At 42.8% G+C, this 12183-nt stretch overlaps 1 protein-coding gene across 2 annotated transcripts in view; it reads right to left on the bottom strand.

The window, feature by feature from the left end:
* The window catches only part of sae1 (SUMO1 activating enzyme subunit 1), a 231684-nt gene that overhangs the window by 70958 nt on the left and 148543 nt on the right, over positions 1 to 12183 (bottom strand). Inside the window, exon 7 of one of the 2 annotated variants that reach the window (XM_063063586.1) lies at positions 3684 to 5470. The exons of the other annotated variant lie outside the window; for it this stretch is intronic. Coding sequence (XP_062919656.1) covers positions 5418 to 5470 — 53 coding nt within the window. The 3' untranslated portion in view covers positions 3684 to 5417. Of the gene's footprint in view, positions 1 to 3683; positions 5471 to 12183 lie in introns of those variants that run through there. 2 annotated transcript variants of the gene reach the window in all.

The following is a 12183-nucleotide window of genomic DNA, read 5'->3' on the forward strand; positions in this document are numbered from 1 at the left end:
GAAGAAATGTGATCTAAGTGACTTTGACCATGGAATAACTCGGTGCCAGATGGGGTGGTTTGAGTATCTCAGAAATGCTGATCTCCTGGGATTTTCATGCTCAACAGTCTCTAGTTTTACAGAGAATGGTACAAAACAAAAACAGGGAAAAAACATGTCCAGTGAGCGGCAGTTCTGTGGGTGAAAACACCTTGTTTATGAGAGGTTAGAGGAGAACGGTCAGATTGGTTCAAGCTGACAGGAAGGTGACAATAACAGTGCAGAAGAGAATCTCTGAATGCACAATATGTCGAACCTTGAAGTGGATGGGCTACTTCAAGAAGACGACTACAAACTTGTGCCAAGATGAGGCCACCTTCAGGATGGAGGAGCAATACGTTATATTCTTTCTGGGTAGGCTCCAACCTGAAGGCATGAATATGATTTTTCCTTCTGATAAACAAAGAACCCCCCCCACTGCCCCGCAACCTTTACTCTATTCCCCACTCTGACTTTTTACCTCTTCTCACTTGCCTATTACATCCTCCTTGGCTCCTCTCCTTCTTCCCTTTCTCCTATAGTCCACTCTCCTCTCCTATCAGATTCCTCCTTCTCTAGTCCTTGACCTTTTCCACCCACCTGACTTCACCTATCACCTCCCAGCTAACCTCAGTCCCCTCTTCCCAGCTTTTTATTCCGGTATCTTCCCCCTTTCTTCTCAGTCTTAGAGTACGGTCTTGACCCGAAATGCCGATTGTTTATTCATTTCTATAGATGCTGTCTGACCTGCTGAGTTCCTCTAGCATTTTTTGTGTGTGTTGCTTTATATTTCCAGCATCTGCAGACATTCTAGAGTTTATACATTCAGTGGACATTTATTATTAGATACAGGAGGCACCTAGCAATGTGGCCATTACTTATTATAGACAAAAAAGTCAGACCTTTCGTAGATTAGTAGACAACGATCAGGTTTAGCATCAAGTTTCTTGTGGGGAAGAACATTAACAACAGGAAACCCAAGCTTGCTTTGTCATCCTTGTTTTTCCCCTTTGCTCGGATGTGTATTCTTCCTCTTCAGATCTCTGTGGTTTCAGCAAGGCATGATCAGCCTTGCTGATCAGCCACTCAAGATCTGCGGCTTTAGGTGTTCGTCACTTTGCAAAATAATATTAAAAAAACTGTGGTCAGGATTAATCACTTGAAAGTACAAGGCATCATTACTTGTCTGTTCTACACACCTGCAAAATATTTCCTTATCCACCTTGGCTTACATCAAAGACAACAATCTGCATTCAAACAGAACAGATGACCACCTGGACACAGGCGTGACTAAACCCTAAAATAATCCTCAATCCCAAAAGACCACCTAATAAAGAAAAAAGCCCAAATAAAATGTACATTATGGAAAGTGGCTATCTATCTATTTAGCTGGTTCGGCACAACAATGTGAGCCAAATGACTTGTTTCTGTGCTGTACTGTTCTCTGGTCTATCTATTTCTATCTTTTTTTTTCCTCTCTTCCTTTCTTCAGCCTCAACCTTTTGGCCCAGATTACTATATAAGATGTTATCAAAAGCCTTACTAAGGTTCATACAGACAACATCTATCAATTTCACCAATCCCCTCACTCACCTCTTTAAAAAAAAACTATAGATTTGTGAAGCAAAACCCACTAAGACTTCCACTAACACTGGACAACAAAGATTTTGCTTCCTGAATGCTTTTGGGTGTATCTTGCAAATTTTAGGCTGTCAATAATGAAAGATCAGAATGAAATTTATTTTTATATTTATATTTGTTATTTTAATTCATAATTCAAGTCAGAATAACTGACACCAAGATTAAGGAAAGCATTTTGTTGGTCCACAAATCAAACAGGTCATTGCCAACAGGCAACTCAAAGAATTTCTTGTGGGACCAGAGAAAACTGCATAGAAGGCATTCTAGGATGTTGCTGAAAGTTTTCTTGGCAACGACAGAGCATCAAACTACATGCAGCTGTTTGATAACATGCTTCAAGCATACAAAACTATGAAATGCAACATATCACTAATGATTCATTTTCTGCATTCCCATTTAGACTTCTTTCCTGCAAATTTTGGTGCTGTCAGAGACGAGCACAGTGAAAGGTTTCACCAGGACATTGCGATCATGGAGAAATGGTATCAGGACAACTGGAATCCATCAATACTGGCTGATTATTTTTGGACACAAGCGAGAAGCCTCAGACTCTGAGTATAAATGAAAATCATCAATAAAACATCTCTAGCTTAGTTGAAATATTGCAAAGCATCAGCAAGGTAATTAAAGGCACTATATTCAAAAGTTAATTTGTTTTTCCAAATTTCTATATATAATAATTTGAAATTATATTTGTGTTCAGTTTCAAGTGGTCTGTCCTGAACAAAAAACAATTCAGAGGAAACAACACTTCTGAAAAAAATTGTTATTCAATGTAATTAGTCTCTGGCTTTCTGAATGAATATAACTCATGCCCCCCCAGAACCTTCTTCAACAACTTTCCTACTACTACGGTAGGTTGGTGGGGTGGAGATACGTCTCCACCAAAGAGGGTGAGAGGTGCTCCTTCCATCCGCGAGCCTGCAGATCACCCTTGGACAAGGTGTAGCACCTGCTTAGTCCCAAAATCCCATTCCCCCCCCAATCAGGGTCACGTAAAGCCATGGAAGCAGATGGTGGATGGTTGTATGAGCAGCTGGTTTGTATCACAAGACCTGGCTTTGTGACTACTGACTCCAGGCAGACAATTGCTGAAGAGTATTGTAAAGACATTGCACAGAAGAAAGTAATGGCAAATCACTTCTGTAGAAAAAATCTGCCAAGATTAATCATGGTCATGGAAAGACCATGATCACCCATGTCATACGACACAGCACATAACGAATGAACGATTATTCTGATGCGACTGGTGATTTATAATGTAAATAAGGAATTTGAACATCCACGAGGTTACCAACTTGTATCCAATTAGTCAACGCCTATAAAAATGGTATTTTTTTGTGCAACATTCAGAATAGCTTGGGCACTGGCCACCATACCATCCAAGACACCTTCAAGGAGCATTGCCTCTAAAAGGCGGCACCATCATTAAAGACCGCCCTCTTGCCATCTTCTCATTGCTACCATCAGAAAGAAGCAAAAGAATCCCTGAAGACAGGCACTCAACGATTCAGGAACTGCTTCGTCCCCTCTGCTATCAGGTTTCTGAACGGACAATGGACCATCAACACTACCTCACTACTTTTTTTATTTGCGTTTTTTCGCTACTTATTTGACTATTATATTTACTGTAATTCACAGCTTTTTCTTCTTTATTTAATATGTAACGCGTTGTACAGCTGCCTCAAAGTGAACAGACTTCAGGATAAATGCTGGTGATATTAAACCTGATTCTGATAGTGACCAGGCTTTTCTCCTGGCATGTAAGTGTGGTTGAGGAACGAGTGCAAGTTGTCAGAGTCCAGTTAATCAGCAACAACATTTATCTTCCCCATGGATGAAATCATTCTATAATCTCGCCAGGTGATATGCACTCTTTTTCTTTTGCAGCAAGGTTCTCAGAGGGGTTAATTGGTAACATCATGGAACAACAGTACGTGCCAGAGAGTTGCGTTTAGATGCCAATCACTGTGTTGCTCCCCCAGTCAGCTTCCAAATTGTACATCACCTAACCCGGGCTGGCTTCCTGCAGGCTGTACACATCAGCCTTGAGGCTGCACACATCAGCCTTGAGGCTGCGAGCTGCAACACCCACGGCTTTTTCCACAGGACAGCTTGCAAACAAGTGTTGCTACTTCATCATTATTGACCTGATACTGTTAATGACAGGGCTGCTGGTGTCTGCATCTCTGCCCTCAGCCCGGCACCGTCAACAACGGGTCCGCTGCTGTCTGCACTGCTGGCATTGACCAGGTATTGTTAATGACAAGGCTGCTGCTTTAGTGCCTTCAGATCATCTGAGTTGACAAAAAAAAAGTGAACTAAAGAGGCTCATTTATTGTTAAAGTTTATACAACAATGTTATCTTGACCGTCTGTCACATAAAACTCCAATAGTTTTGGATATCCAAAGACTACACAATGGAATATGTTCGAGATTTATCCTCTACCTTCTATCAAGTTCAAGTTTATTATCCTTCAACCATACACATATATACAGCTAAACGAAACACTCTTCCTCAGGGGCCAAGGAGTCAACAGTCACACACAGCACATATAGCCATACACAGCAGTTACAATACAGCACAAATAATTCAGATTAAGCACAATACAGTTACAAAATAAAATTGACACAAGTCCCTGAGTAGCATAGGATTTTGTCCTGGAGCCACTGGACCACAGTATTAATGGAAGAGCCGACCTGTACAGAGGTTAGAATTTTAACCTACATGGAATTCAGCGTGCTCTCTCACACCGCTTCCAGTGCCCTTTCTCCTGGATGCTGTCACAGGCAACACCACGATATGTAAGCCTGAAAGATCTGGTCACAAACCCACAAACTACTAATTAATACAACTACTTATTCATCTTGAATCTCAGGAAAGTCACAATAAAGCTACTTAAAACACAAAAAGATCAGTTTAAAAAAAAAACCTGCAATTTTAAAGTACTTTTCATTATTAACACTCAAGAAGTTTCTTCTCCATCCCTTTCCAGTCTGGACTAAGGGTCCCGGCCAGAAACATCGACTGTTTCTTTCCTTCTAGAGAAACAGCCTCCTCAGCTTTTCCAGCACTGTTGTGTGTGTTGTTCTTCTCCTACCCACAACAGGACAACAAGCTTGTCTTGGTTTGGAGGCTTGTGTGCCTCAATGACCCAGAGATCTATGTTGGCTGGAGTCAGGGTTTTATACTATGTCTCTGTTTAGGGTCACCTATGTCAAGCAGGTCAAAGGTAAGACCAGACTCAGAGTGATCCACGAATCCTCCAGATTCGGGGGTTCAGCTCAGGGCTAACAAATCAGGCTGGTAAAACAAAGCTGGTACGGAAACAACAGTGAAGAATTTTTCTACATCTGAGTGGCCAAGGACAGATAGAGATGGAGGACTTCATTGCTGCTCCAAACGCCAGTGGCGTAGTGGGTAGTAAGTTAGTAAGCTCCTCTCCTAAAAAACAATGTGCCTTGACTGCTCTCCATGTGAGCTCGACTGCTGGGTCTGGAGGCAAATCAATTACGACACGTGTCCTGACGAAGGGTCTCAGCCTGAAACGTCGACTGTACCTCTTCCTAGAGATGCTGCCTGGCCTGCTGCATGCACCAGCAACCTTGATGTGTGTTGCTTGAACTTCCAGCATCTGCAGAAATCCTCGTGTTTAGGTGTCATAACAAGCCTTTTTCCTGTCATCACGTCAGGAACTTTCAGAGGCCACTTGGAAAAGAATCAGTATTTGCTGAGCTGGTTCAGTCCATGCCAGGAGTCAACTCCACAAATTCCTGCTCTTTGCGGCTAACACTTCAATGGGTTCACATACTGAAAAAAAGTACAAAATAAATCATTGGCATCTCAGGGGTCCACATCCATAGATCCCCAAAGACGTTGTGCAAGTTGATCGAGGTTCAAAATTCAAGTTCAAAGTACATTTATTATCAAAGCATGAATGAATTATACAACCTTGAGATTAGTCTGTCCGGCATCAGTGGTCGCATAACCAGGACTTGTGAAGTTCACCAGTTGCTCATACAACCATCCATCACCTGATCCCATGACTTCACGTAACCCTTATCGGGGGGGGGGGGAGGGAGGAGCTAAACAGGTGCTACACCTTGTCTAACAGTAACCTGCAGGTTAGCGGAGGGAAGGAGATGTCCTTTGGTAGAGATGTATCTCCACCCTCCCACCCATATAATTTTATGAGGATAGACTGAGTGTATTTTTTCTTTGGAGAAAAGGAGGATGAGAGGTGACTTGATAGAGGTATACAAAACGATAAGAGGCATTAATTGAGTGGACAGCCAGAGACTTTTTCCAGGGTGGAAATGGCTAATATGAGGGAACATGATTTTAAGGTGATTGAAGGAAGGTATAAATGGGGACGTTAAAGGAAAGTTTTTATTTTTACACAGAGTAGCAGGTGTGTGGAACATGCTGCCAGGGGGAGTGGTTGAGGCAGATAGATTAGAGAGATTTATGCGACTCTTCGACTGTACATAGGTAATAGAAAAATGAAGAACTACATGGGAGGGAAGATTTAGATCGATCTTAGAGAAGGTTAAAAGGTCAGCACAGCATTGTGTGCCGAAGGGCCTGTATCCACAGAGATCTTTGCTCTAAGTTTTAATCATCAATTTCTTAAATTGCAGTCACAGAAACCTAACCCTCAGCATTCACACCAACCCTTGAAAGAAGCTACAGGCTGTGCCTATGCTCAGCTTTCTAAGCGAGTGTTGTGTAGTGGCCTCTGCATAGCACAGAGCAGGCTATCAGTGCAGGTTTTGTCTATATGGCTTGGCCCAAAGCCATTAGTCCTGCTTTGGTCCATATCACGACACACAGGGTCTTTCAACAGTCTGTCCATCTGGTCTTTTGTGTGACAATCCCGTGTCCTTGCTCCTGGCTGGTTCTCTGCCTCACATGTCTGGGCAAGAACGCCTGTGACAGATTGTCGAGGCTGAGGCATTGTTACATTTCTTTATTCCACTGGGTGCTGGCGACAAGGCGACTCGGAGAAACCTAGAATCCCAATGGATGACACAGTGCTCTTTGTGCTCTAGAGACACCCACACACACACGCCCAAGATCGATATACTTGATATATTTAAAGCACTTAAAGCTCTTACAGTTTGGATCAGATTAAAACTGCTTGACAATGACTGAGAGGGACTTGTTATTTTAAGTGTTGTCAATCAGCTTGGCTCACAATGCACTCTTTGCTTCAAAGAAAAATGGTTTCAAAATTCTCTGCCACGTTTTAACTACATGATCTACAATAACAGTAAGATGTATTATTGACAGAAAGCCACACACACACAAAATGCAGGAGGAACTCAGCAGGTCAGGCAGCATCTGTGGAAATGAATAAACAGTTGATGTTCTGGGCCAAGGTCCTTCTTCAGGACAGAAAGCTGGAATGTGGAGGTGCCAGTCTTCAGATAAAGTATCAAACATAAAACTGCTTCTTCCTTCAAAGCTTCTGTTTCCCAATGAAAAGATCAATGGAGATTAAAAGCACTTTATATAAAAGCAGGAGTTTGCGGCTGAGAGGGAAAATGGATCAGCCATAACGAAATGGTTTAGAGGACTTGATGGACCAAATGGCCTAATTCTGCCCCTATATCTGATGGTCTTATAGTCACATATATAGACAGCAGGCTAGCATAGAACATAGAACAGTACAAAACCCTTCAGCGCACGATGTTACACTGACCTTTTAACCTACTTCAAGATTAATCTAACCCTTCTCTCCTACAGGAATCCACTGCTATTAGCAAACATTTAACAAACCTACAGTGTAAGGATAAAACCACTATTGACAAACATTAACAAACCTAGTGTTTAATTTGTACAGACACCTTACATGCTGCAAGCTCACAGAGAGTTCAGATTTTTATCTTTTTACAAAATTAATTACACCACAACACACTGTATGCTACATTTCCTCACCAGTGGTTGGGTTTAGTTGTTTGGAGAATGTTATTAATGTCTGGCATTCAAGAACTACTGCATTTATGAAGAGATTGGTGGGGATAGTTCCACTATGATGGTTTGAAGAGGTTGCTGATTCTTGGTTGCATCAAGCATGGTATCTCTTTTGAGTTCAAGAACTGTGAGGTAATGTTCCAACTCAATAAAACCCTAGTTAAATCACACATAGAATATTGTGTTCAGTTCTTTTCGCCTCATGATGTGGGACATGGAAGCTTTGGAGAAGGTGCAGAGGAGACTTACCAGGATGCTGCCTGGATTACAGCGCATAATTTATGATGATAAATTGAATGAGCTAGGCTTTCCCCTTTAGAGCCAAGGAAGATGAGTGGCTCAGTGGCTGGTACGCTGACGGAGAAGATCCTGACAGGCAGGATTTATGAACATTTGGAGAGGTATAATATGATTAGGAATAGTCAGCATGGCTTTGTCAAGGGCAGGTTGTGCCTTACGAGCCTGTTTGAATTTTTTTGAGGATGTGACTAAACACGTTGATGAAGGAAGAGCAGTAGATGTAGTGTATATGGATTTTAGCAAGGCATTTGATAAGGTACCTCATGCAAGGCTTATTGAGAAAGTAAGGAAGTATGGGATCCAAGGGAACCTTGCTTTGTGGATCCAGAACTGGCTTGCCCACAGAAGGCAAATTTTCCCATATAAATTAATGGTAATTGCTTCTTCACTTTATGCCACTTTGGCTTACGAACGGTTTCATAGGAACGCTCTACATTCAGATAGCGGGGAAAACCTGGTACAGAGAAAAGAGAAAATTAGGTAGGTCTTATTCCTTGGAATGTAGAAGATTGAGGGGAGATTTGATAGGCATATACAAAATTACGAGGGATATAGATAGGGTAAATGCAAGCATGTTTTTCCGAGGTGAGGTTGGGTGAGACTACAACCAGAGGTCATTGGTTAAGGGTGAAAGGGAAATCTTTAATGGGAACATGAGGGAGAACTTCTTCACTCAGAGGTGGTGAGAGTGTGGAATGAACTGCCGGTGCAACTAATGCACGCGAGCTCAATTTCAACATTTAAGGAAAGTTTGGACAGGGCTATGGTCCCAGTGCAGGTTGAAGGGAGTAGGCAGTTTAAATGGTTCAGCATGGACTAGAAAGGCTGAAGGGCCTGCTTCTGTGCTGTGCTTTTCTATGACTCTAAGGCCCTCCATTTTTCTATCATCCATGTGCCTATGCAAGAGTCTCTTACCTACTTACCTGCTGGTGTTTAGGGCAGCAGTGAAGGTCCTCTATCTCTGGTGGTGTTCAGGGCTTCCTTCATCGTGTTAGTAGCTTCCTCTCAGTTTTCACTACCGTCAGTCATGCAAGTCCCAGGTGGAGGCTCAGGAATACCATCACACTCAGATATAGGATTCTTATTGCTGGTCCCATAACAATCTTGTTTTACCAGTCAGGATTGTTAGCACTGAGCTAAACCTCTGAACCTGGAAGACCGTTGGACCACTCTTAGTCTGTCCTCTACCCTTTGAGCCACAACTCACTGTGCAAAGAATTTACATCTGATATCCTCCCCTATATGTTCCTCCAATCACCTTAAAATTATGTCCACTTGTATTAGGTATTTTTGTTCTGGGAAAATAAATCCCCATGCAGCAGTCTTGAGGGGTTTGAGGGATTTATGTGGACCCCAAGATCACTCTGTTCCTCTATACTGCTAGCTGCCAGTGAAAGTGGGAGATGTGGGTCAACTGCAGCATTTAAGAGAAGTTTGGGTAGCTACTTAAATGCCAAGGGTATGAAGGGCCATGGTCTGGGAAAAAGAGTAGACAGGGAGTATCCATTGATGCCTCTCATAAGCTTATTAAACCTCTATCAGATTTCCCCCTCAGCCTCTGACACTCCAGAGGAAACAATCAAGTTTGTTCTACCTCTCGTGATATTCCAGGCAGCATCCTGGTAAACCCCTTCTGCACCCTCTCCAAAGCCTCAACATCCTTCCTATAATGAAGCAACTAGAACTGTATGCAATGCACGCCTAACTAATGTTTTATAAAGTTGTGACATAACTTCATGACTTTTGAACTCAATGTCTTGATTAGAAAAGGCAAACATGCCATATGCCTTCCTAAACACCCTGTCAACCTGTGTAGCCACTTTCAAGGAGCTATGAACTTGGACCCCCAAGATCCCTCTGGTCTTAACCTTAACAGTGTACTGTCTCCTTGCATTTGCCTTACCACAGTGCAATACTTCACATTTGGCCGGGTTAAAATCGGCTACTCCTCTGCCCATATCTGCAACTGATCTATATCACGCTGTATTCTTTGCCAGTCATCTACACTATCCACAACTCCATCAATCTTGGTATTCAGTACAAACTTACTAAGCCACCCATTTACATTTCCATCCAGGTCATTTATATACAGTACATCACAAACAGCTCCATCATGGGTACTAGCCTCCAAAAGGTGGCGTCCATCATTAAGGACCCCCACCATCTAGGACATGCCCCCTTCTCATTGTTACCATCAGGAAGGAGGAACAGGGCCCTGAAGGGACACACTCAACAATTCAGGAACAGCTTATTTCCCTCTGCCATCTGATTTCTGAATGGACAGTGAAACCACAAACACTACCTCACTACTTTTTATTTCTGCTTTGCACTACTTATTTAATTTAACTATTTGATATATATTTATATACTTCTGTAATTCACAGGTTCCCCCCCCCCCCATATTATTATAAACTGCATTGTACTGCTGCTGCAAAGACAACAAAGTTCATGACACATGCTGGTGATATTAAGCTTGATTCTGATGGTTGAGGGGTAATAATTGTTCGTGAATTCCCCCATCAGGGTCATGTGAAGTCATGGGAGCAGGTGGCAAAGGAAATTAAAAAAAATATTTTCCATCAACCACTGGAGAAGAATTTGAATCCATGGTGGAACAATCACCTTGGCTCATCATTAGTTGAAGTGAATAAGGGCAAAGGGAAAGTGCAATATTCACTGACCATCAGGTGTTACGAGAAAGAAGGCAGCTGCACAAACTCACCCAAAAAAATAAGCACAAGGTCTCGTTCAATGCTGTTTTCCTGAAATTTCAGCGGTCCTTTATTTTTGATACAGGTGGTGTTTTGGTCGGATTGACGTGGGAGTCATTTCCAAGTGTTTGTATGAAGGGAAGCAGTGATGCTGGGTTGGAGCAGGTGGGACAGGGAGGGTTGGTGTCTGCAGTCTCCGTACAGATGAACAACTGAGTAGCACTGACAATGGAAAAATTAGCTGGCGTGGCAGGAAACTGGGCTTCAGCTATTTATAATTAATCCTTAGGGCCAGCACTGAAAATAAACCAGCACGTTTTCAACAAAATATTGCAGAAATTAATTACTTTCCGTCCAAACACTTGGCAAGAAGATATTAGGGAAAGCAATCACAGATGCAGAAACTTTACTACAGAATCGAAGAAGCTTACTGCAAAGAGTGTGATTCATTAACCCGCTTGAGAGGGGGAAAGGACAACAAAGGCCCGTGGAATTCGTTGCCACAGGGGGCTGTGGAGGCCAAGTTACTGGGATATTTAAGGCATGAGAAGATTCTTGATTGTTCAGGGCATGAAGGGATACGGGGAGAAGGCAGGAGATTAGGGCTGAGAGGAAAAATGCATCAGCCATAATGAAATGGTGGAGCAGACTTGATGGGCCAAATGGCCTAATGCTGCTCTTATATCTTATGGTCTTAATTGTTGTCTTAAAATAAATGAAGCATTTCACACATAAATGGTGCTGAAGTTTCAAAGTGCATACTTTATACAACCTTGAGATTCGTCTCTTTACAGGTTGCCATAAAACAAAGAAACCCAATAGAAGCCATTAAAAAAAGACTGTCAAACATCCAGTGTAGGGGAAAGGACAAGGATGAAGAGGGAGGGTTAGGGCGAGAGTGCGTGGGCAGCGCGGTGCGAGGGGGAAAACTACATGCAAGCAATAAAAGCAAGCACACAGCATTCAGAACTGAAGCTCACAAAAGTCAGGCGTCAGTCAGAAGTCCACTAGTTGCAGGCCACAGCCTCAGTCCGGCACAGAGATGAGCAATCTCTGTGGAGCAGCGATCGAACTGGACCGTCCCTCGCCTCGAACCCCGGCACTTAAATCTGACTTGTATAATTGTAGCAGGGAGGGAAGAAGGGATGGAACGTCGACTCAGACCATGAGAAGCCTGCGCGGGCATTTTCATGCAGATTGGAAGTCTGTGTGGGGTGCCACTCCTCGCTCAGACACTAGAGCAATGTGTGGTTAAGTGCCTTGCTCAAGGACACAAACACGCTGCCACAGCTGAGGCTCGAACTAGCGACCTTCAGATCACTAAACGAACGCCTTAACCACTTGGCCATGTGCCCAACACTAAGGCCTTGTATAATTCAATATTAGGTCAGATACTGCCAGCTCGAGTACAATCAGTAGCCCAGAGACTAAACCTAAAGCAGCTGTTTTCAAACTAAATGTCACTAATTCCAACCATCTTCAACCCTCCCCCCCTTTTAAAGCTCACTTTAGAACAGAGGTCCCCAACCTTTTTTA

Source organism: Mobula hypostoma, chromosome 12, assembly GCF_963921235.1.
Source record: "Mobula hypostoma chromosome 12, sMobHyp1.1, whole genome shotgun sequence".
In the NCBI taxonomy this organism is placed as follows: domain Eukaryota; kingdom Metazoa; phylum Chordata; class Chondrichthyes; order Myliobatiformes; family Myliobatidae; genus Mobula; species Mobula hypostoma.